At 38.7% G+C, this 25766-nt stretch overlaps 2 protein-coding genes across 9 annotated transcripts; one reads left to right on the forward strand and one right to left on the reverse strand.

Moving 5' to 3' along the window:
* Positions 1 to 6610: 6610 nt before the first annotated feature.
* Positions 6611 to 10676, forward strand: LOC109146578 (phosphatidylinositol 4-phosphate 5-kinase 1-like). Its single transcript, XM_019294255.1, has 8 exons — positions 6611 to 8162; positions 8277 to 8441; positions 8534 to 8699; positions 8885 to 8995; positions 9117 to 9310; positions 9403 to 9533; positions 9629 to 9701; positions 10081 to 10676. The coding sequence occupies exons 1-8, from the start codon at positions 7003 to 7005 to the stop codon at positions 10385 to 10387; spliced, it is 2307 nt and encodes a 768-aa protein (XP_019149800.1). The 5' UTR covers positions 6611 to 7002; the 3' UTR covers positions 10388 to 10676.
* Positions 10677 to 21462: 10786 nt separating this feature from the next.
* On the reverse strand, positions 21463 to 24152 carry LOC109194126 (beta-1,3-galactosyltransferase 7-like). Of its 8 annotated transcripts, none has more exons than XM_019345028.1 (11): positions 24024 to 24152; positions 23762 to 23828; positions 23582 to 23634; positions 23264 to 23457; positions 23107 to 23170; positions 22853 to 22925; positions 22662 to 22782; positions 22489 to 22576; positions 22240 to 22365; positions 21898 to 22007; positions 21463 to 21814 (listed from the first exon to the last, which is right to left on the reverse strand). In XM_019345028.1, the coding sequence occupies exons 1-11, from the start codon at positions 24128 to 24130 to the stop codon at positions 21666 to 21668; spliced, it is 1152 nt and encodes a 383-aa protein (XP_019200573.1). In that variant the 5' UTR covers positions 24131 to 24152; the 3' UTR covers positions 21463 to 21665. The 8 variants fall into 8 exon arrangements, with proteins under 8 accessions (XP_019200573.1, XP_019200572.1, XP_019200575.1 ...); XM_019345027.1 differs by having other exon boundaries at positions 23264 to 23460; XM_019345030.1 differs by having other exon boundaries at positions 23582 to 23630; positions 23761 to 23828.
* Between the last annotated feature and the right edge of the window lie 1614 nt (positions 24153 to 25766).

A 25766-nucleotide genomic window follows, 5' to 3' on the forward strand; every position in this document is an offset into this window, starting at 1 on the left:
TTGGTTTTAGGCACCCCTGCTATACCGTTGACCATTATAGTATAATTAACAATCGTTACACACAGCATAATGAGCTTTATCCACTTCTCACTAAAACCCATAACAGTCAGCATCCTTTCCCGAAAGATCCACTCCATTCTGTCATAGGCCTTTGACATATCTAGCTTCAATGCACTCCAACCCACTACACCACATTGCTTCCTATTCAGATAATGCCCCACCTCTGCCGCCACCAAGATGTTGTCAGTGATTAGCCTTCCCGGGATAAAAGCACTCTGGGATTCTGATATTAATCCTCCCATAAGTGTTTTCATCCTATTTGCTATCATCTTGGCCATAACTCTGTAAATGACATTACTCAACGCAATCGACCTTAAATCTGCAACTGTCTCAGGCATCTCTTTCTTAGGGATCAAAACAATGTTAGTATCATTCAATCCCTCGGGGAATACACAGGAATTCAAAGCATTCGTTATAAAGCCAGATACATCTCCTCCCACTATCTCCCAAAACTGCTGGTAGAAACCCGGGTTTAACCCATCCGGGCCCGGTGCCTTATCCGGATACATTGAAAAAAGAGCCTCTTTAACCTCATCAGTTTCAAAAGGGCGGTCTAGCATCATATTTTGTTCTAAGGTGACTCGTGGGGTTAGGACCCCAAATATTGGATCATCACAGCTCAATCCATTAGAGGCAAAAATATTCTCAAAGTAATTTAGTATAGTGGAATGCATATCATCCCCCTCCACCCAGTTACCAGCATCACATTTAATACTAGAAATAAAATTCTTTTTCTTACGAGCAGAGGCATACCTGTGATAGAATTTTGTGTTTGCGTCTGCCCCGCGTAGCCAGTGTTGCTTGGCTCGCTGTCTCCAGAATACATCCTCTTGGGTCTCAATTCGTTTCAGGGAATTCTCAATCTGTTGGTACTCAGCTAGCGCCACCAAATCCCGCCTATTCCGTATGGCATCTTGCCTCTGTTGTAGCTGCTTAATTCGTTTTCCGAATTTATGAAACTGGTCTCCCCCCACCGCATTAACTTCTCCCCACTCAACTGCTGACAATGTAGCAATCCCTCCGTTCTCCCCTCCTGCCAGGACGTTTCTACTACTTCTTTGCACCCTTCATCTAACAGCCAAGCCATCTCAAACCTGAATCTCCGCGGCCCCCTTCCCCTTGGCATGCATATCGCATTAATACTGAGGAAAAGAATCGAGTGATCCGAGGCCCGAGTTCGAATGTTCTCCAACCATGCATTCTCATTCATCAGACCCCAATCATTCGTTATTAGAGTCTTGTCCAACCTTTCCTCTATCCAATTCGGCGTCCCCTTTCCTTTTTGCCACGTAAACTGGTGGCCTCTCATTGGCATTTGCAACAAACCACAGCCATCCATAGCATCTCCGAAACCCCGTAACAGGCTATTAGGATACGGATTTTCCCCCTTCTTCTCATGCTGATATAGGAGATTATTAAAGTCCCGTATCACCACCCAGGGCAACAAGGATCTATTCTTCAGAGTGCCAAGTAAATCACATGTCTCCTCCCGCCTATTTCGTTCGGGGATACCATAGATACATGTCATGCGCCATAACTTATTAAACAAGCTTACTTCCACATCAATATGACTCTACGAGTAGCTTAATAGTCTTACTGTATTATTCTTTTTCCATAAAAGCGCCATTCCTCCACTCAATCCATCGTTATCAATATAAAACAAACCCTCATACCCAAGCGTAACACGGATCCGTTCTGCATGTACCCGTGGCACCTTGGTCTCCATTAAAAACACAAAATCAGGCTTCTTACTGGACGCTAGGCCCACAATCTGTCGAACTGTGCGTGGATTGCCCAAGCCACGACAGTTCCAGCTCAAAGTACTCATGATGATGGGCGGGGCTGGGCACCAGCTCCCGCCATGGACAAGTTTTTTGAGCCATCTTGCATTGTGATGTCACTCCTACTACCCATATCTTCCGCCCCATCCACCTGCGCCTGCCTACGGCGTTTCGCCAATGCTACCACACACCCCTCCACCACCTTTCCCGTCCCACCCTCATCCTCCAACTCCATAATTGCCGTAACACCCGCTGGTTCCCGAGACACCACCGGACGCGGACGCCCCCCTACCGGTATGAGCCAGCTATCCCCAACCGCTCTAGGAGCGCTTCGGGATCCACCAGCATGCATATCCGGACCATACGGGTACCGTTCCAGTGGTATTCCTGCCTCCCTTGCATGAATGCAAAACATGTGCAGGTGCCCCATGAATCCACAAAAATAGCAGAACTTATGCAATCGTTCATACCGGAAAGTGACCCATGCAGTAGTCTTATCCCTCTTCATCAACTTCATCCCCCTTCGTAAAGGCCGATCAATCGGTATGGATACCCGAATCCGGTGAAAAGTTAACCACGGAGCCCCTTCATAACGATCATCATGTTTAATAAAAGTGCCCATAAAATTCCCTGCTTGTTCCAGAATAGCCTGTGACGTATATCCCCTGGGCATATCATGTAGCTGTATCCACATATCAATCATATTCAGATGGACATCCCCCGGCAACACACCATCCTGGACTTCTTGACAAACCAACGCGTTATTCTCAAACGCCCAGGGATCCCCATTCAAAACATAATCCATGTCCGTTTTATGGAAGAAAACGAATAGGAATAAACCTTTCTGGATCTCCGTTACCTGCACTCCTCTAACCGGCTGCCACACAGATGCAAGAACCTGTCTCATAAAATCAAGCTTTATTATCTTCTGCGTGAGAAAACGGCCAACTACCTTCCATGTCTCTTCCTCCTCACCCACCCCCCGTCATCCTCCTCACCCACTGCCGGCACGAACGCAGCAGTCTCCTCCTCCAAAGCCCAGTCCGCCCAGCGTTCGGTGATTGCCGCCACACCTGCCTCAGCGCCCGCCGCGACAACCGGCGTCGGAGGCCGCATGTCGATATCATTCTGCCGCTGCAAGCCACTGCCCTCTTCTCCGATTACTCCCTGCGTAACACCGGCCATACGACCGAACGGTTCCACCGGCGACCTTGCGAAAACCTAGAAACCCTAGGATGGATGCGAAAACCCTAGATGTGTTCTAGAGAGAGATGTAAAATAATTATAATTATTCATCAATAAGTTGATATATCTCATATACTTTAATTTGACATTCATTCATATTGGTCTTGTTTGATAACATAGTTAGCTTATCATCCAATTCTAACTTATTTGATTACTATTAGTTGTTTGACTTAGTTCTTTAACCAATATAAGTGTTCGAATAAATAGCTTTTTGTAACAGCTTATTGTTCAAAAATGTTAAAGGCCCTGTTTGGTAAAATGACTGTTAGCTGATTGTGTTAATTAGATGGTATAAATAGTTGATACCATTAGCTGATAGTAGAAAAGTGTTTGGTAAATTAGCTGTTAGCTGATAGCTGTTTGATATAATTGTTTTTCTCAAAAAGCTAATTGAAAAAGTTGCTTAGAGTAGCTTTTTGAATTTTAGCCTTTTGGAGTTGAAAAAAGCTAATTAACCAAACATTTATATTGATATTTTAACTAAACCAAACAATTAATAGTGGTCAAATAAGTCAAAATTGGCCTATAAGCCAATTTTTTACCAAACAGGGCCAAAATTCAAAAACTCATCAAAATAGCTTTTTCGATCAATTTTTTGAGAAAGTCACTTTAGATGTAATCGGCTATAGCCAATTTACCAAACATCTTTCCCACTAACTCAATCAACTAACAACTATTAGCTAACAATTAATTACCAAACAAATTATGTTAAGGGTTGATAGCATTAATAGTTATGGGTTATATGATATCAAGTGTTATTCTTCCAAAATGTTGAACCCCAACCCGACAAAGCATTTGGGAGGATGTAAAACATGGTAACTCAACACAAGGAACCCCACTCACTTTGAGAGGTAGCTCCCACACTGTCACTGGTGAGACTCGATCTCTAGTCATTCTTCCAAAGTTTCACCTCTATGACTAGTTGAGCTGTCCATACGGGTAATATCAAGTGTTATGATTGTATGCTTAGAAGTGAATGAGTAAAATAAAGATGTTATTGATTATGTTAAAAATGTTATAACCTAAAGTTTACAAATGACTTCAATAGGCTTTTGTTTGTGTTGGGAAATGTACAATGTTTTAGTAGTGGTTATATCTTTCTTAATTTAGTAGAATACAATATTTATAGAGTTTAAGCAAGAGATACATAGAGGGAGAATTAAAAAGATGTTGGATTAACTTCAAGAAAGGTCGATCAAAAATATGTAAACATAATACTTCATTTATTTTAATAAGAGTGTAACATATATATAATAGATGTCCAATATTAGTATTTTAGATTTATTTAGATTTTAGCTAGATAATAATAATAATAATAATAATAATAATAATAATAATAATAATAATAATAATAATAATAATAATAATAATAATAACAATAATAACAATAATAACAATAACAATAATAACAATAATAATAATAATGTAAACCATTTTTATAAATTTGATATTTATATTTTAGGAAATAACTATAATACTCCAATATATAATGTCTATATATTATTGGATGGTGTACTGCAACAATTGTTGGAAATGATAACAGAAGTTATAATAGTAGGAATATTTTTGGCCAAAATATTATATAGTACACCTTATAGCATAATGTATATAAAAAAAAATATTAATGAAAAAAACAGACAAATGAAGAGTATAACTTTCTTTCATACTTATTAGTTTTTAGATTATATTTCATGAAATATAAGTTATATAAAACTTACACATCCAATTAAATTAGCGCATGCATGCAACGCATATAATAAAAATATCAAACAATATTTTCTGATCTACATATAGTCTTTACTCTTTTTTTTTTTTTTTAAAGAAATATATAATGACAAAATAAATTTATAACTTTGTCAATATTTTGATCAATATGAACATTTTTTGTATACAAAGTATAATCACTAAATTGCACATAGTATATTTGAGTGCACTAAATATTATAATCACTTGTTCTTACTATTTTTGATACAACTATAAAAACATGCTTGATTGTATATGCTATAAATTAAAGACATCACTACCCTTCCTTATATATACATATTGGTATGACATAAATGCTTTTCAAAAGCCCAAGAGTAATATTTGGCAAGTTGGAGTTAGTAACAAAATAATAATGGAAGTGGATGATTAAGAATATAAACATGACTTCTCATGTGGTTATTTGTAAGGGTTAGGGGCTTAGAACATCTCTAATAAGCATGTTTTTTAGGATTTTTTTTATCAGATTACAAGGAAAGAGAAGAACGTGAACAAAAAAAAAAAAAACTAAAAAAGAAAAAAAAAAAGAAACAAACGGTCAGAGGAAAACAAAAATAGAAGTTTTGCTCAATCGTTATGCTGTGCATCCGTATGCACCATGCATGGTGTATACGAATGTCAAAACGCCGTCGTTTTATTAAAAAACGCGCGTCTCCCCTTTAAAAAAAATTCAAGTTCGATTCCCTGCAACAACATTATATTGTTTATTCATTATGGAATTATAGTTCATTGATTATGGAATTATAGTTCATCGATTATGGAATTGTAGTTCATCGATTATGAAATTTTAGTTTATAGATTATGGAATTTTAGTTCATTCATTCTGGAATTTTTAGCTCATAGATTAGATTATAGTTCATCGATTATGGAATTATAGTTCATCGATTATGGAATTTTAGTTCATATGTTGTTGCTGGGAATCGAACCTGATTTTTTTTTTAAAGGGGAGACACGCGTTTTATTAAAACGACGTCGTTTTTGCATCCGTATGCACCATGCATGGTGCATACGGATGCACAACATAATTTGCCAGTTTTGCTGAATACGCGAACAAGGCACCAACAATTTCTCCAAGCAAGCCCCACATGTTCAGTCCAAAAACAACACATCATGCAAAGACTCATTTCTTTCTCTCTCCTCCACATAAGCATTGTTATCCTCAAAAATTGAGCAAACTCCACTCATGTAGCACTCGATGCACCTTGCTATGAATTCCCGAGATTTGATATACTATTCTAGACCCTTCTTGCACTTCTACATAGCTTTTTGTAGTTATCAAATTTTCTAAAAGTATGTACATAACATGTAGAAATTCGAAAAAATTTTAGAGTTAAAATTATAGCTCGTAGAATCAAGTTAAATTTTTACAATATCAAGAGAATGACTATAAATAGTACTCTCATGGACTCATTTATAACAACTTCAACAATTCCAACATTCCAAACAATCGAAGTTTCGAGTAAAGTTTAATTTTTTATTTTTTTTTTTTTGAAATCTTGTCTTACTCACATTAAAATTAAGATGGCGCAAACAGGAAATTTTATGTATGAAAAAGAAAAAAGATAAATATGGGTATAATAATCAAATTATGAAAATAGAATGATACGGAGTATATATTTTAAGAAGGGTTGGGACTTGCCCAATCCAGCATTACTATTTACGGTGCTGATAAGGCCAAAATAAGTCAAATGGTTCATAGTTTAAAAAATGTTTATAATAAATAAAAGACATAAAAGAAGAAATGGTAGCACGTCACTGACTCGCATGACGAGGCGAGAAAGCAAGCAAGCAGGAGCAGCCAGCCATGTCGATGTCCCATTGAAATTCTCTGCGATTTCCCCATTTTCGCTTTTCCTTTTTCTTTTTCTTTTTCCCACACATTTTTCCATTTCCTGACGTAAAAGGAAACAACAACAAGAGCAGAGCAGAGGAGACGAGACGCGCTTCACTCACTCTCTCCAGACATACGTAAATCCCAAAAATCATTTCCTTTACTGCTCCCTCCACTAACACTACGACGACTATCTTTCTTTCAACCCACAAAAGCAAAAGTTAGTCTGACAATTATTACAACTCGCCGGCGATGATATCTGCTCCGGCTTCCAGTCTCCGACGCCGCTAGTTAGCTCAGCTCAGCTCACATTTTACATGATATATGATCAATATGCGCGAAACTGAACTTACTTTTTGTGCTCCTCCTACTCATACTCCTGCTGTAGCTAAGAAGACTAAATCTGATGATCTGCAGACTCAAGAAGAAGATGGGGATGTGATAATCGTCCCACCCTGTACGGCGGTCAACCATCATCATCATCATCACCATCCCCGATCTCAGCCTGGGTTGAGGCGGATTATCCCCGCCGCCGACGATGACTCCGCCGTCGCCGTCGCCGTCGCAACTACTATGGTGGAGCGGGTGCTGCCCAATGGAGATCTGTACACGGGCACATTCTTGGGAAACCTGCCGCATGGCAACGGGAAGTATCTCTGGGCTGATGGGTGTATGTACGAAGGTGAGTGGAGGAGAGGCACGGCGAGCGGGAATGGGAAGTTCTCGTGGCCGTCGGGAGCTACCTATGAAGGCGACTTCAGAGGTGGGAGAATGGACGGCCACGGCACTTTCATCGGCGCCGACGGCGACACCTACCGCGGCTGGTGGGTGGCGGATCGGAAGCACGGCTTCGGCGAGAAGCGTTACGCGAATGGGGACTTGTATGTGGGGTCGTGGAAGTGGAATTTGCAGGACGGAGAGGGGAGGTATGTGTGGAGCAATGGGAATGAGTACCTGGGAGAGTGGAAGAACGGCGTCATGTCTGGTAAAGGAGTTCTTATTTGGGCAAACGGGAAGAGATACGAAGGGGATTGGGAAGATGGAATGCCGAAAGGGAACGGAGTTTTCACTTGGCCCGATGGGAGGATCTGTTGTACCAGCGGCGGCTCTTGCGGCGGGGATAACAGTTCCTCCCATCACGAATTCAATAGCACTAATGGCGTCCAGAATCGACGGAGATCGTCGGTGAGCGGGGCAAATGTCGGCGAGAGGAATGTGAATATGCCGAGGATTTGCATATGGGAATCCGACGGCGATGCCGGGGATATTACTTGTGATATTGTGGACAATGTGGAGGCCTCATCCATGTATCTTCAGAGGAATGAGGATGAAGGGAGTAGTGAAAGTTCAGAAGGAGATTGCAGCCTGGAATTAAGGAAGAGTCCCTGTCGATCTGAGGGTGTAGAAATGAAAAAACCAGGGCAACCCATATCAAAGGGGCATAAGAATTATGATTTGGTGATCAGCCTTCAGCTCGGTATAAGGTAAATCATTTAATGTTGAGTGTGGAATTGCAGTCTTGTTATGTGTATCCAATTGGCAATTGCAATTGTGGTTATGTATGTATTGTATGTATGTCTGTACTATGAAACGGGCAGGTATTCAGTAGAAAAGCATAATGCAATCGGATGTGAACTGAGGAATGCAGATTTTGATCCAAACCTCAAGTTCTGGACAAGGTTTCCACCCGAGGGATCCAAATGCACTCCACTCCATCAGGCCCCGGACTTCAAATGGAAGGATTATTGCCCCATGGTTTTCAAGTATGTTTCAAGGAATTTTATGCTTAGCTTGTCCCTTTTAATTTCTGCTGTGGGTGATCATATTAGTGATTGTTTTGTGTCATTGTTCTTAGACGACTAAGGGATCTGTTTGGAATCAATCCAGCTGACTACATGGCAGCTCTCTGTTCAAACAATGCACTTAGAGAACTGTCTTCCCCTGGGAAGAGTGGAAGCATTTTCTATCTAACTCAGGATGATCGCTTCATCATTAAAACTGTGAAGAAATCTGAAGTTAAGGTTAGTGAAACCTGGCTTCTCGATGAAGAACTATACTGGTTAGTTATGAGATAAAAGAAAGGGGAAGTGACAGTAATTCAAAATGTGAATTGGCAAAAATATTACTCTGGCTTTACTTTAGCAACACTTGTAAATGGAGAAATGAATGAGTTGATATTTGGTACTGATTGTCTTTGCTGTTCCAGGTGCTCATTAGAATGCTCTCCAGTTATTATCGGCATGTTTTCCAGTACAAAAGTTCCTTGGTTACAAGGTTCTTAGGCGTTCATTGTGTTAAGCCAGTAGGAGGACAAAAGGTATGTTTATAAACTCCTTATGGCATTTGGGTTTCCATCAGGGATAGGGGAATACTTGCATTCAAACTATTTTCTTGGTGAACTTACTTCATACAGTTTTGATATTCAAATGGAATGTCAGACCCGTTTCATTATAATGGGCAATATGTTCTACTCAAAGTATGGTATCCATAGGCGCTTTGATCTAAAGGGGTCCTCTTATGGCCGCTCAACTGAAAAGCCTGAAGGGCAGGTTGATGAGACAACCACATTGAAAGACCTTGATCTGAATTTTGTCTTTCACCTACAAAAGTCTCGGTTTGAAGAGCTTATCAGGTGCAGCATAATTAATAAAAGAAATTGTTTCAATCTTTCTTCGGGGTCGGGTCATCATAGAAAATAAGTAATTGTATAATTTTTATACTCAGACAAATCAACAAAGATTGTCAATTCTTGGAAGCTGAGAATATCATGGATTATAGCCTCTTGATCGGTGTCCATTTTTGCAATAACTACAGCAGTAATGGTTCAAATGGATTGCCATCTGATGATTATTTTGGTAAGTTAGCAAGTGCAATTTTCTCATTAATATCTTCTTGTTTGTTTATTCCCTGATATCCAATCTTAAATAGATTATATGGGTTGATATATCAGGAAAGAGAGGTGCTCAAGAATATTGTTTATGTGACTCAACAGTGCTAGAGATGGAGCAGATAGCGGATGTAGAGTATGTTGTTTCTTTCCGTTCTATCATTTTCTCTCTAGAAGAGCTGCCTGGTTTGATCCATCCCCCTATTACATTCTAAAAACTAGACAAATTAAACCATGCTTTTAGATGCTTTGGCAAGTTGTTGCATGCCTTCTAGCTAATGCCTGTCTGAAAAAAACAAAACCACAAAACAAAGAATTAATGACAAATTATTTAAGTTAGGACCACTTGGCTCTGAAGTAGCTATCAGTGTTTGAATAGTATCTGTTGCTTTCTCAATCGTTCGACCATTGCTGGTTTGGTCCGATTTTCTAGATAGTATATAGCATGCTTGATTTCAAATATGCTCTAAATCTGTTATATAATTGAATCATCCTTTTGACAATTGCTCGATCAGGAAGCAGCCACAAGGTGGTTTGGGTATAAATCTTCCAGCAAGGGCAGTGCATACATCACGAATGGAACATGATTTTTATACAGGGAGCGGTGGCAGCAAGGGTAGTAGGGAGACATCGAACGTAATCCTTTACTTGGGCATCATCGACATTCTTCAAGACTACGATATAAGCAAGAAACTAGAACACGCATACAAGTCGTTCCAAGTAGATTCCACATCCATATCCGCTGTTGACCCAAAGCTCTACTCTAAAAGATTTCGGGATTTTATCAGTAGAATCTTTTCAGAGGACGAGGGTGGGTTATAAGTGAGTGTATTATTGGCGATTGGTGTTTGTTTTAGTGAGCATAGGTGAAGTAGAAATTTTGTTATATTAGTGAAGTGTACAGTTAAATGTGGGGATGTAGAAAGAGGAACAAATTCTTTTTGTCTGTATGTATTTGGCGTAAATGGTGGAGCCATGATGTTTCAAAATTCAAATGGGAAAAGGACTGAAAAGCACAGCAGAATTATGCGTGATCGGTTTGTCTACGTTGTTCTGTTGGAACTTATTAGTTGGGAAAAACTGTATAAAACAGCTCCCTTTTGCTGCTTTTTCTTTGAGTTGTCTTTTCCTTTTCCCCTCTCCGCCATCCCCCATTTTCTCACTCTCCAACAGAATAAAACATGTCTGTCTGGATCCAACTTTCTTGCTATATCATTTCTGAAAATTTTGCATTCTTAACAATATAAATATAAATGTATAATTTACTACTAGTTTAAAAATATAAATGTATAATTTGAATATAGTTTAATTGAAATGGGAAACGGAGCATACCAAAATTGGGCAAATTATATCTTGGATCATGGTTTACCTTGCACTGTGGACCTTAGTCCAAAATTAACTTTCATATTATATACCTGCAATCGACACATTCAGTACCGTTAAACTGTTATATGTGTTTATAATTAACATATTTTGTATCTACAATTAACAATTTATGTATCAGTAATTTTCATGTTATTTGTCTTCAATTTATTTACAAATACAAAAATTATTAATGCAAACATAATTTTTAAACCAAATTTACAATATAATATGAACCCTGGTCTCTGGTATAACAGTTGCCAAAACTGGATGATGGCCAAATACACAAACCCATGAAATCTATTTGCTTCATATCTTTTTCTTTTCCAAACAGTAATCGCAATGATAAATGTTCTCATGCTATGCTTCAAAAAGAGAATTGTAAAACGAGGCTTAGAGCATCCTTATCGGTGGTTATTTGGAAAATAAGTTATTGACAAATTAGAGAGAGGTTGTAGGAGAGAGAGTGTATGCGTTCATCTGTAGTTGGGTTATTGCAACAATAACTTGTGCGCCAAGCTGAAGAAAAAAATCAAAGGCTGTGCACGTTTGGCTCATAGCAATGCACGCGCCCGGTGGCACATCAAGTGCGCCTGACAATGTATTTTAATATATATTTTAAAAATTCAATTATTTTTTTCATAATCACACTTACAAAAATCACAAAATATCTCCACTATTATTGATGCTCTTATGAATGTTCAATAATACATTTATTACAGAGTTGACAATAATCGCAATGATAAATGTTGTCATGCTATGCTTCAAAAAGAGATTTGCAAAACTAGGCTTAAGAATGTTCAATAATACATTTATTACAGAGTTGACAATCAATAAATCTAGACAATATTTATTATTTTTTTGGGCACCAATGAATACACCACCAAATATTAAAAGCAATTATTAAGTGAATATATAGTATTAGCAATCATTAAAGTGTTGACGCAAATAGAAGATAGCAGAGGGGTTAGGCGGCCATAAGTTTCCGAAATGCATTTGTTGTGCAGGACAGAAGCTCCGCTTTCATCGTATTATGTCTTCACTATTATGTGTCCATCAGGAAACACAACTTTAGCATGTCCAACCCACGCTGAATATACGTCCAACTTCAATTATTTGGCCTCAGTGCTCTGGGTTAAGAATCACAATTGTCGGTGTTCACCCCAGGGTAAATATACAATCAACTAGTCCGGTTGGAACATCAACTCTTGTACCAAATTCGATTCTTGTCAATATCTTTTCAATCGATTTGATTTGTGAGGCAAATTATGTTGCAAATAATGAACCAAATCGATTTAATATCTCAAAATAATATTTATATATACACACAAAAATATATAAAATATTATTGAATATATATCCGAAATATATATATATATATATATATATATATATATATATATATATATATATATATATATATATATAGGCTTCGAATCCGGTGCACCCCTATTATAGATGAAATCATGAGATCTCCTATTAGTCATTGATTCATTCTTCATGAATGGTGGAGATTAGAAGAGAATATTCAATTAAATAAGGATATATTAAAATCAAAAGGGTTAAGTAGTAATTGTAGTTATTTGTTTAATTATGGATAGATTTGAATTGGAATCTTTTGGATTATTTTTAGGAGAATATGAATGGAAACGGATGTTAACAATTATTTGACCACCTGTGTTGACCCTTAAACTTGCATGAAGAAGGCCACCAAAACAAAACGCACCACTGGGAGTGTATACCTGAATCGGGAGGCAGTAGCGCAGATCAAGAATAGGGAATGACTTCTAGCAACTCCGGTACGTGCATTACTTGTTTTCGGTCTGTGCATTTTTTAGAGTGCGGTAGGACACCGAATGTTTAAAGAGGTAGTGGTAGCGTAAATTATAGATTGTGATGTTGGATGATAAGACGAACATAGGTAGGTGCATATTTGTCAACAGGCGTGTGCATTACTTTTTTCCGGTTTGTGAATTTTTCAGGTTTCATTTTTTGTCGTGTTTGTTTAGAATGCATCGTAATACAAACAACGTAGAATGGGACGTGTGTGCGTGAGTAACCTATTTGTTAGAGTGCGGTAGGACACAAAGTGTTTAAAGAGGTAGTGGTAGCGTAAATTCTAGATTGTGATGTTGGATTATAAGACGAACATAGGTAGGTGCATATTTGTCAACAGCGTGTGCGCATGAGGCGGTTTTTTTTTTTTTTTTTTTTAGTGGTGCATTTGTTTTTTGGGGTGAGGGAAGTAAATGTCATTAGTGTTTTGGGGTGTTTGGTTATGGGACGTGCGTAAGCATGATTCGGCCAGAATGAATGGTATGGGGTAGATTGTGCAGGAGTAAGGGCGTTTGGTTTTTTGGACTATGATGCATATTATGAAAGTAGTTTGTGCATATTAATTGACTAGCGTGTGCATATGGGTGCTTGTGTGTGCATTTTAGTAATGGAAGCGTGTGCGTTTGGCTGAACGAAATGACGGGTGTGAGTAGCGTGAAATGCAATGTTGTGAATTGGAAGGTCGGCCAAAAAAAATGTCAGGCTTGATGATTGAGAGTGTTCATGTATAATGTTATTAAATGGGCATATTTACATGAATGATTTGGGTGTGGTTTTGTAATTGCATGAATACGTTGTGTTTGTGTGCGTACGAAGCAAACAAAACTGAGGGATAACTGTAAACACTTCTCAAGAAAAGTGTACATTTAAGAAGCATTAGAATGGGACGTCTGTGCGTGAGTAACCTATTTGTTAGAGTGCGTTAGGACACAGAATGTTTGAAGAGTTAGTGGTAGCGTAAATTGTAGATTGTGATGTTGGATGATAAGACGAACACAGGTAGGTGCATATCAGTAAACCGAATTGTGCGCATGATGCCGATGCTTTTAGTGTTGTATTTGTTTTTTGGGTGAGCGAAGTAAATGTCATTGGTGTTTTGGGGTGATTGGTTATGGTATGTGCGTAGACATGATGCAGCGTGTGATTAGTTAGAGGTTAAAATGTCTATTGCACGTTTATTTCGAAAATAATTCAGAAATTAAATTACAATTAAATTCAAATACACACTGTTAACCAACACAACAATTTGCACAGACTGGTTCCCCCGTACGCACATACATTTGTTTTTTATATTATCAAAACCTATCAAGACGAAGATGATTGAGATTAGGCAATTCATGATCAACTAATAATAGTACCAATGTCCACACTAGCTACCACTAGACATTAGTATAAACCATGTGATTAGGTACATGATAAAATGTCAACTGTGCCATATGCACATACCACGGGCAAACTGATCAACACTACGCACAGACTAAAAAATGCATTTCTCCAGAAATAGTAATATGCACACGCTGGTTGCCTTATACGCACATAACAAAACACAAAAACCACACCACGCATCATGCAAGCGTTAAATCGCTTAATTGGATTGACGAGATGCTTAGGGGACACACGAATCTTAAGAAGGGGGAGGGGGGGGGGGGGGGGGGGGGGGGAGGGGAATAGTGTATCGTCAACTGCATCAACGCCATCATCTGAGTCATCGGAATCCGACCCCTGTTGGTCGAGACGAGCGGGTAATTCCACATCAACGGGGGGTGGTGGCAAGGGTGCTACCACATCTTCACCCACTACCGACTCAATAGCAATGTCCCCTGGTAACAACCACCATTAACACAAGGAACAAAATACAGCACAACACAAATAATTAAAACGCAGAACAGTATAAACTGTTATGAAATTTCTATGCACAGACCCAAACCCAAAGACGCACACACAAACAACACACCAATGAATTCACAAATCCAAGCACAAAAAAAATAAAAAAACAAATGATGAATAAGTGCAAAGAGAGAAAGCTAAGTACCCTTGCATATAGTTTCGTACTCAAAAGATCTCAGGTTTGACTCTCACTCCCGAACTCACCCCAAGAAACATCACTGCTTCAATACATAGAATTATATAACACAATCCTAGGGCTCAAGGATAGAGAAACGTTAAGCCCCAGTTAGTGGTCAAACAAGAAAATATAAACAATGAAGCTGCCAGGGAAAAACAATACCTCATGCTTAATATATCACCGACTTCACCAAATGCTACTGGTGACGTAACGTCACCACAAAGATTAGATTCATCAACTCCGGAAATAGATTCCTCAAAAGAACTTGAACTCTCAGTTGTGTCTTGGCATCCAGCTTCAACCATACCATATCTAATTCTATCAAGATTTGTACGCTCTGTTACGTTGACTTCTGTATTCTCACTCGCATCAACTACCTCATTTTGTTGAGCAAAAGGTCGTATTCATGATAAACGCGAAATCATCATTGCTAATGTTTGAGCATTTCGGATGATTCCCTTTAGGTTCCTTCACAGCATTTCCACTCCCCCAAATCTTTGAATCCTCCACAACCATATATGATCTTCCAATAAACCTTTAGGCTCTCGCAGAAGATGAAGATTACGCATTTGATGTGTTGAACAATTACTGAGATAGCTCACAAAGACCATACCAATTAAAATCAGAATGATATTAGCTGAAGAGCACAACAGGATTTATGTAATGATAAATTTTCCCCTAACACATCTAGGGAACCAAGAAATAAAATTAAAATTACATATCTATCCAGTGCATCTAAAAATCAAGATTTCAGTTTTCCTATAATTTCAGAGAAACAATGGTATGCATATAATAAAATTCTCATAAAACTTTTTACTTTTGGGTATATGTAGGCTACTTTACATTAGGAGGCAGCTTTGTCAAGAATCAAGTCATCATTCTTCAATAGAATACCCCATAAAAAAATGATTTTCAGAGATTAAAAATAAAATAAAATAAATGCACAACTTTGATCATCATTCAACACATACATACAAGTCTATAACCAAGCAGTCAAATAAACCCTACATACTGCAGCAAAAATAGAAGAAAAGTATATGATCGTACCAGGATTCATAAAAAAAAAAAAATCCAGAAATGGTCAAACTCTTTGGCCAAGAAAAAGTAGCTAGTATACCCTTCCCTTCCCTTCCATTCCATTTCTGATGGATTACATTGGACGAACATATACTGCACCCCCAATTATTAAGGTATACTAACATAAGACTACCAAAATCAAAAGTCTGTATATATGTGTGTATTATCCTAACCCAAAAATCGTACAGCACTCAACATCACACTCGTCGCCCCCACCCCAAACCCTACGGAAACGGACGAATTCCAAAACCAAAACACACCAGAGAAACCCCCCCCCCCCCCCCCCCCCCCCCCCCCCCCCAAAAAAAAAAAAAAAAACACAGAAGAGCTACAACCCAAGAAAAATAAAAATACCTAAATCCCAACCCAAAATCATCCCGGAACAGTAGCTAACCCACAAACCCCCAGAAAAAAAAAAAAAGCCCCCAAAACAAACAAAAAAAAGGTTGAAAAAAAACAAAGAATCTGTGAAAAGATTACTTGAACTGGAAGTAGAAGAGATGCCTCTAAGCCGCTTAGACTGCCTCCTGCTGGAACCAGCCATGAATATTACCCGACGACGTGTATACCGGAGCGATGAGGCGACGGGAGAAGAATCGTCTGCGAAAAAGGACGAGGCTGCGCGACAAAAAGCTCTAGCAACTGCTGTGGAGAGAGAAGCAAAATAAAATCCCTATTTTATCTACACCCACACGCAAAATAACCGGCGAAGATAATGACTTGTCATAATCAAAGAAAATGATGAATTACAAAACAACCCCTACCTACATACATAACCAGCGCACGTGTGTTAAAAAATCACATCATCTTGATCGTTGAAAAATAAACATCAACGATCAGAGAGTGTGCTTACGGACTCGGCTAAATAGGGGGTGCGCACTGGATTCAAAATCTATATATATATATATATATATATATATATATATATATATATATATATAAGCCAAAAATTGAAACTAATAATCCTCAGATTATAAATCCAATTTAATGACAAAACAAATAGATAGGAGGATTTTGCTTAGAAGCATAATCCAAAACCGAAAGAAGGAAAAGATGGCTCGTGTATGGGTATAGGGTTTTTAGCGCGAGTCAAGTGACCACTCTTTTCTTAAAACCTTATTTGCCACCTCTCAAAAGTGCTAGGAGCGCTGTGGCCTAGGTTTCCAAGGATAAAACGTGCTACGGTTCAACGTTTGAGCACCCAAACGAACGAACCCAGCGAACTAGAGCAAAGCCTTGAACACAGTTAGGCTTAAGAAAGGAGTAGAAGCAGAAGTATTTTGAAACTGAAAAATATATTTTCTTGTTGTGTGCTTGTTCACTGTGTCGTGAAAAACTTCTGCCCTCTACCCCTTCTTATATAGGGATGTTGGACTTCAATAGCATTAAACAAAGTCATTAATCTTAGCTTTGTAACATCTGAAACAACAAGCCATTACTCAAGATTTAAATTCAAAAAATTGAAATTGAAGTTAATTTCATAACTGAAGAATTTAATCCCATGTTCGTCTGTTGGCCTTCAGCCCCAGACTGGCTAGTTTCGGCCCCAGGCCGTGGAAAAATCGATACCGAAAGTTGGCATAACTTAGCCCGCAAGGCCAGCCAATTTCCGGAGACATTCGTGCCCGCAGGTGCTGGCACACACGAGCTCGGGCTTGAATCAAGCCTTTCCGATCTCGTTTCTTGGTCATTTACAAGGTTTAGAACAGGGTGATTCATTCGTGGTAGACTACATCGGCCGAGCTCAGGTAATTATTGAGGAACTAACCCTAGCCGGCCGAACCGTAACCCTAGACGATCAAAACCTTTTCGTCTTTCGCGGTTTGAGGTCAGAGTTCCGGTCATTGATGACTTCTCTTTCCGTTCGGGGTCAACCGGTTACTCTTCAAGAGCTGACGGATTTTCTCGGTGCCCATGAGTTTATCTCCAGCCAGGACTATGGCGGTGCCTCGGCGGCGTTGGCAGTTCAGCATGGTGGCGATCGTTCCGGTCGAGGCGGACAGGGCCGCGACGGTAACTAGAGGGGCGGCGGCAATCAGCATCGAGGCGGTGGCCGACGATAACAGGGTGGCCGCGGTCGTGGTAATAACGGAGGAGGTAATCAAATTAAATGTCAAATTTGCAAACGCACATGTCACGAAGTGGTTGCATGTTACAATCGTTATGATCCACCGACTCAAGCCAATATAACCTACCCAAATAATTCAGACATTGGTGGATCTCAGATGTGGATTCCAGACACTGGTGCTACCAACCATGCCACCCCGGACATTGTTGCCTTGTCCACTTCAGAAGAATATGTTGGTAACGACACTTTACGTATTGGTGACGATATGAGTTTATCTATTAGTCATGTTGGTCATGCCTCTTTCAATACCCCTTCTAAATCTTTTAATTTGTCTGATATTCTTCATGTTCCAAGTTTGTCAAATTCTTTATTATCCGTTCAAAAATTTGCATATGATAATAAGGTCTTTTTTTGAGTTTCACCCCACCTTTTTTGTTGTGAGGGATATCAATACCAAGGAAATTTTTCTTCGAGGTAATTGTTCTGGGGGACTATACACTCTACCGCTGCCATACACGTCTCCTTCCGCTTTCTTCTCAGCCCGTGCCTCGGCATCAGTTTGGCACAATCGTCTAGGTCATCCCCATCATCACGTTCTTAGTCGTATTCTTCAGCCTTCTTTAGTTCGTGGGTCTTTAGTCAATTGTGCAAATAATTTGTGTAATGAGTGCCAGTTGGGTAAATCTGCCAGTTTTCCTCTCCCACGTGTTACTTCCTCTAGTTCGCATGTTTTTGATTTAATTTACACAGACATTTGGGGACCTGCTCTTATTCTATCTACAAATAGTTACCGTTACTTTGTAATATTTGTGGATGATTATTCTCTTTTCACATGGCTTTTTCCTATGAAATTGAAGTATGATCTTTATGTCATATTCGATAAGTTTCGCATCCTTGTTGAAAGGTCATTCAATTGTAAAATAAAATCCATTCAGTCTGACCTAGGTGTTGAATATAAAAAATAAAAATAAAAAATTACACAACTCTTTTGTTCAATTAGGAATTCAACATAGGCAATCATGTGCATATACACATGAACAGAATGGTCGTGTTGAGCGTAAGCATCGTCACATTGTTGAAACTGGCCTAGCTCTCATAGCTCATGCTTCTGTTCCTTTAAAATTCGGGTATTTTGCCTTTGAGACAGCCACTTATTTAATTAACAGAATGTCATCTTCTGTGTTAAATAATTCCAGTCCCCATCACTTGTTGCATAAATCCCCTCCATCCTACTCTTTTCTTCGTGTCTTTGGCTGTCTGTGTTATCGTCATCTTCGTCCATACAATCGTCACAAAATGTCATATAGATCTTCTCCATGTGTCTTCTTAGGTTATCCAGATTCCTTTAGGGGGTATAGGTGCATGGACCTTCAGACTAACAAGATTTACACATGCAAGCATGTCAGATTTGATGAAGAAATTTTTCCCTTTGCTGCTAAATCTTCTTTACAGGATTTGTCTCGATATCATGAAGCTCCGTGGGTGGAATCTGTTTTGACTCATCAACTCGCCACCATGCCCTCGATTGCTATGCTCCTCCAGATCAGCCGCCGGCCGGCCATTTCCGACGATTCTGCCACAGCCTCGGCTGACGTCGCGGCTCCACTTCAGCGACGGCGAGGATGCCCTCGTGGTCGGTCCACCAGGCCTACCGAGCGTACTCACTCTATGGCTACTCGCAGCAGGTCCGAAGCACCACTTATGGCCCTATCGACTCAGGTTTGTCCTACGAAACCCACATGTTATTCTCAAGCTGTAAAATATTCAGAGCGGCGTGATGCTATTGACCAAGAATTCAATGCTCTCTTGTAAAATCAGACTTGGGCTCTAGCTCCTCCCACCACAGGTATGAATGTTATTGGTTGTAAATGGGTTTTCAGGACTAATAGAAAAGCTGATGGAACTATTGAGAGACATAAAGCAAGATTAGTGGCAAAATGGTTTAATCAGGTACCTGGCCATGATTTCTTTGACACATTCAGTCTGGTGGTAAAACCTACAACTGTAAGGCTTCTTTTATCTTTAGCCTTATCTTCGGGATGGGCTATCAGGCAACTGGATGTTCATAACGCTTTCCTGAATGGTAATCTTGCTGAAACTGTTTATATGAAGCAACCTCCTGGCTATGTTGATACTAATTTTCCATCCCATATCTGCTTGCTAAAAAGATCTCTATATGGATTAAAACAAGCTCCTAGAGCCTGGTTTAATCGTTTGCATGTCTTTTTATTAACAGTTGGTTTCAAGCATCCAAAACAAATGTCTCTTTGTTATTTTATTCTAAGGATTCTGCCTTAGTCTATCTGTTGGTTTATGTGGATGACATTCTTGTAATGGGAAGTGATCAGGTTCTGGTTTCCCACTTAATATCAAAACTATCAGCTGCTTTCAAGATCATAGATCTTGGTGAGCCAAATATCTTTCTGCGTATTCAAACTGTTAAATGCAATGATGGTATTATTTTATCTCAGCAACTATATATGAATGATATTCTTAAACGTGCTGGAATGGCTGAGTGCAAACCTTTTTCCACTCATATCCCTATTTCGAAACATGTTCCATTCAGTGCAGATTTGTATGGTGATCCTACCCAGTACAGGAGTATAGCTAGGGCTTTACAGTATCTCACAGTCACGCGTCCTGATTTATCCTTTGCGGTTAATCAGCTATGTCAACACATGCATGCTCCCACTGTATCACACTTGGAACAGCTCAAACGTGTTCTCAGGTACGTCAAGGGCACTCTCGGCCTCGGGTTGCACATTCGGCAGTTCAGTTCAAAAGAAATTCATGCCTTTTCTGATCCTGATTGGGCTAGTTGTCCAGAAGATCGTAAGTCCACGAGTAGGTATGCAGTCTTTTTAGGCACTAATCTCATATCTTGAGTTTGTAAAAAAACAGAGAACCATTACTAGATCTTCCACTGAAGCTGAATACAAAGCTCTGGTTGATGTTTGTGTTGACGTTTTATGGATCATGTCGCTATTACGAGAGATACATGTGCCGGAAATTTCAACTCCAAAGCTATGGTGTGACAGTCTGGGAGCTATCTATATGAGTGCTAATCCAATTTTTTATGCCCGTACTAAGCATGTGAAAATTGATTATCACTTCGTCCATGACAGGGTGGCCTCAGGCAAATTCAAGTCAACTTGCTGATATATTCACTTAGAGACAAGCTACAAGTCACTAGTGTACCATGTGCTTGAGGGAGAGTATTAAAACTCTATGTATTTGAGTCAATCTAGATCTCCTACTCCTAGTTACTATATGACTGTTTATTGTATATATTCTCATCTCTTATACTCATTGTAATTAAGTTCAATTAATACAATTCCATCAGTTCTCATCGTGCCAATTATATTAAAGGATTAATGAATCCAAAGGTTGTTCATCATCTCTTTGATCAGTAAAACAAGATTTTAGGGTGATCGGTCAAATTAACTGAGCTACTCGCATATTTGATGAAGCTTCTAAAAGAAATTGATATCATGCAAACTACTAGCTCATGGTATTAAGTATATTAAACTAAATGATAATAACAGATACTACACATCATCTTAGCCAAAAGGCTAAGAAAGGTATGCATACTGGTTTCTTACATCAAAACTGCAGCAGCTAAAATTTTGAGTCCCAAAACTACCACTATTTCCAAAAGCATTGTGATTTTCTCCTCTTTTACAGTGTTATTATCACAAGAGAGCACTCCAGAGCGTAGCAGCACCTTCACCACACCTCTCATGAACACCCTTCATTCTCTGTACTGATTTGCAGATTCCACTGCAGCTCCAATCGAATGATGCCACGCAAGCATTCCCCGCCTGTAACTTCCATTCGCAGTCTGCACATATGATGAGTTCTTGTTTCAGCCATGGCTGAATCCTTGAAGAAAGCAAGCAACAAGACGAGAAAAGCAAAACATACCATGTGGAGTTCCACAGCACATGTTGCGATCATCAATGTGTTCGACTTCTAGACCAAGTAGCCATGCACCCAGTGATACATCTTCGTTAGCAAACTTGTGTAAAACATCCCTGAAATCATCAACTCAAATGTCGGGAATTGACAGATAAAAATGATGAATAATGAGTGGAATGAGAGAAATCCCGAATTCAGTGAGACTTGATTTCTTTGCACCATATTAGAGTTCAGAACTTGAAAGTCCTAAACTCACTCAAACAATTTGGTTTATGAAGAAAAAGCTTAGATAGTGGCAAAACCAAATGCCCCATACTTCATAAGACAGATATCAAGAATCTTTCTTACTTGTTGGTAGAGACGTATGTTGCCAGCTCCTTTGAAATAGCGTATATCTGCCCAGTTGCATGCCGGAAGTAATTATTTCCAGTCTCTCCAAATTTCCAAAATTCAGGTTCGTGGTACTTAACGTCCCTACAAAGGAATCCCCTCAAGATAAGAACGAGACACAGAAACTGAATTCCACAGAGATATGGAGTTATTTCTAAACAGGAAACATGTACTACTGTCAACCCGTAATGCTTTAAATGGCCTTACTTTTTGTAAAGAACTGGTCCAGATTTCATACATCCAATATATACCCTGGGCTTCAATCGATGCCTGGCAAGAGTTGCAGCTAGTGTACCTGCGTATGTATCATGATAATCAGCCAAAACCATATAAAAGAGTGTTACATATCAAGAGGAGAAGTGGCAAGCAGATATATATACCCAAGTTGACATGGACATCATCGTCAACCTTGACATAAAACTCAGCATCCCATTTCGCAACAGCAGTGGAGAAGAAAGATTTTGTCTTTGCAGACAACTCATGATACCCTTCTATGTGGTTCTGCAAAATGTCGTCGTCATTTTAAAGGAACTTGAGTACAAACACAGATCGAGTTCTGGATTCTACTTACAAGTCTGAGAATGTCGTTGTGTTGAGCATCTTCCATGTCAATTGCTCTATCTAAAATGCTATTGGATGTCGCACTGCAAAACAGCACGAAAATTACTCAGATCAAGTGAGTTCAACTTCACAAACAATAACGAGAAAGACACTACTTAGTTCTTTTGGTACAAAGAAAGAAAATATAGCTCCTACTTATAGACATTGACCATTCTCACCATGAAGCTAGCATTTAAACAAACATAAGACGTGCAAATAATGTACCTGTGGCCTATCATGAAGCGGACAACAATCCCCTTCTCATCTTCTAATTTACGCAATTTTTCACCTTTAATTCAAACAAGCAAGCTATTGTCAAGAGAGGCGAAAAGTGGGAAACCTGGAATAAATGCAGTATAACAATTTCACCATTAATTATCACCTTGAGGCATCCATGTTTCCCTCACGGAATCACGCCTCTTTCTGCTACTGAAGGCAGTGTTTATTCCAATAACCATAAACACTTTCTTCCTCTTCTCGGTTTCCTCAGAACGGGTTTCAGATTTCTCCACACTGTCAGAACTCTTGATCAAAGGCAGCTCTATGCTAATTTTAGCAACTGAATTGTCTAATGATCTACTAACCCAGCAGGCAAAAACAAGCATAAAATCAGTATTTGGAATAAAAGAATCTACTTCAATTCTGGAATTACTTAATCTCATTTCCACTTCAAAGAATATGCTAAATTAGGAACACTCACTCAATAGCTTCATGAGCTTTGTTGATTTGTCCAACCCCACTCTCATTAATATTCTGGACACAATTAAATCAGTATATTCAGAACATTCGGAAAAAGAATACTAGAAACCAAAAAAAAAAAACATTAAAACAGAAAAATAAAAGGAAAAGGAATCACAGTGGGCCAGACCTCGCCAGTCACCTGTTCTTGTTGTTTATACCGCCGTCCGAAAATGATCCGGTCGTCCGATTCAAGAGGACCCAGAAATCTATACTTAACCAAAAACCCAAAAACTGCGTTATACAATTAATATACAAACTTGCATGTTTAATTTAAGAAAATAAGAGATTTTGGAGAGCTGAGCTGAGCTGCATATGATATGAATAAAGAGGAGTTGTTTTCATGTTTTGAGTCAGGTGAGGTGAGGACAAACAAGAAACATATGAAAAGACAGACGGAATACCTGTAAGTGTTAGAGAAAAGCATGCCGAAGGCGAAACCGAGAGCTGTGAAAACGATGATCCATTTGGGTGACACTTTGGCGCCTCGGGGGGCACTTCTGCTTTTCATATTTCAGCTCTTCTGTTTATGCTCGTCGTCTTCGCGGCCTGCCTGCTTTATAATTCTAATTTTAACGTTTGCCGTCTACTGTCTTCCGGTTCGGCGCGGTTCCGGTGGTTGCTATTCGTAGATGTTTTTGAAATAAAAAATTAAACTTAGGCGCCTGCTCCGAGTTGACTGAGTTGAAGCCTTCGTAATAAAGAGGTGTTTTATTTTTTTTCAATAATAAATGATATTTAAGTGGTTATTTTGTAATAATACAAATACAAGTGAGATCCATTATTAATTTAGGTCGGGTTAGGGTGAATTCATGTTTTATGACTCGAATTTAGGTCTGATCAATTGGGTGTTCAATTGTCATTACAATGATCTTAATTGCGATATACAAATTTTTTCTCTATAAATTATTTTCTAAAATTCAAATCCAACTATTTATATTTATTATATATATAAATTTGATTTATTGTTTTATTCATCCCTACATTTATATGTTTTTTTTTTTGAGACGTTCGACATTGTAGACGTATTAAAAAAAAAAAAATTCAATAAATGTTTTTTCGATTATGCCGAGTGAATTTCGATCTAAAAGAGCATTCTTCACGTATAAACTTAAAATAAATTGGACAAAAGAGAGTAAAATGTCAAAATGGATGTGATGGGCAGAACTACATGTTCGTACGTGGACGGCTATGATGACTTGTGGAGTTGGTTTTGATTTCCAAATTGGGTGGATATATTGGACCGGTAGACGGGTGAAATTTCCGCGGTGACGATGACGAAAGATCAGTCTAAAGACGTCTAGTCAACGAGCCTAAAAATGCTGAATCGTCGTGTATGCCGTGTTTCCTCCGTCAATTTAGCCTTACATATACCTCACGTCCTTACCCATTATTACGTGAGGTTTACGATTTGTTATGGACGAACTTCTTTTAAATTAAGAAGTCAATTACGGAATATAATTTACTATTTCGTGAGATACTAGTTTTTCACGTGCATTGATTGAGATAATATCCAATGTTATATTTTTATATAAGTATTTTAAAATGAGTTAATTTCACCCGAGGTCTCTTATTTTTTGTGACAATTTCAAATTTAGTCCCAGACTATCGTTTTTTGTCATTTTACATCACAGATTATCGTTTTTTGGACACATTTAATCCTTCTCAGGACTTTTTCTATTTTTAGTAAGGGCAATTTTGTTTCTTCATATTTTTCTTTTGTAATTTTTCCGATTTCAACTAGTGTAATTGGTTTAGGACTTTGCTAAAAATTGGTTGTAAAATATGGTTATTAAAAATCAGATGTTACCTAAAGTTCTAAACTAATTAAACTGGTTGAAACCGGAAAAATAACAAAAGAGAAATATGAAGAGACAAAAAAGCCCTTACTAAAAATATAAAAAATCATGAGAAGGATTAAAAGTGTCCAAAAAATAATAGTCTGGGATGTACAATAGCAAAAACGATAGTCTGGAACTAAATTTAGAAAAAAAGATTATATTAGAGTTATTTATTCCAAAAGGCTGAACCCCAACCCTAAGGGCCCGACAGCGTCTGTGGTGCTCACTGCATACAAAAAAGTCCCCCTCACTTTGAGAGATTGCTCCCACACTGTCGCTGGTGAGACTTGATCCCTGGTCATTATT

The sequence above is a fragment of the Ipomoea nil genome, unplaced genomic scaffold (genome assembly GCF_001879475.1).
Source record: "Ipomoea nil cultivar Tokyo-kokei standard unplaced genomic scaffold, Asagao_1.1 scaffold1932, whole genome shotgun sequence".
In the NCBI taxonomy this organism is placed as follows: Eukaryota; Viridiplantae; Streptophyta; class Magnoliopsida; order Solanales; family Convolvulaceae; genus Ipomoea; species Ipomoea nil.

Excerpts from the sequence above, each read along its gene's own strand:
- LOC109146578 (XM_019294255.1), top strand. The coding sequence starts at position 7,003 with ATGATCAATATGCGCGAAACTGAACTTACTTTTTGTGCTCCTCCTACT. Across the intron at positions 8,163-8,276 it reads AGCCTTCAGCTCGGTATAAG|GTATTCAGTAGAAAAGCATA; the intron begins GTAAATCATTTA and ends TGAAACGGGCAG. Across the intron at positions 9,534-9,628 it reads GCCATCTGATGATTATTTTG|GAAAGAGAGGTGCTCAAGAA; the intron begins GTAAGTTAGCAA and ends TTGATATATCAG.
- LOC109194126 (XM_019345022.1), bottom strand. The coding sequence starts at position 24,130 with ATGAAAAGCAGAAGTGCCCCCCGAGGCGCCAAAGTGTCACCCAAATGG. Across the intron at positions 22,366-22,488 it reads GGACCAGTTCTTTACAAAAA|GGACGTTAAGTACCACGAAC; the intron begins GTAAGGCCATTT and ends ATTCCTTTGTAG. Across the intron at positions 21,815-21,897 it reads GTGCTGTGGAACTCCACATG|ACTGCGAATGGAAGTTACAG; the intron begins GTATGTTTTGCT and ends TCATATGTGCAG.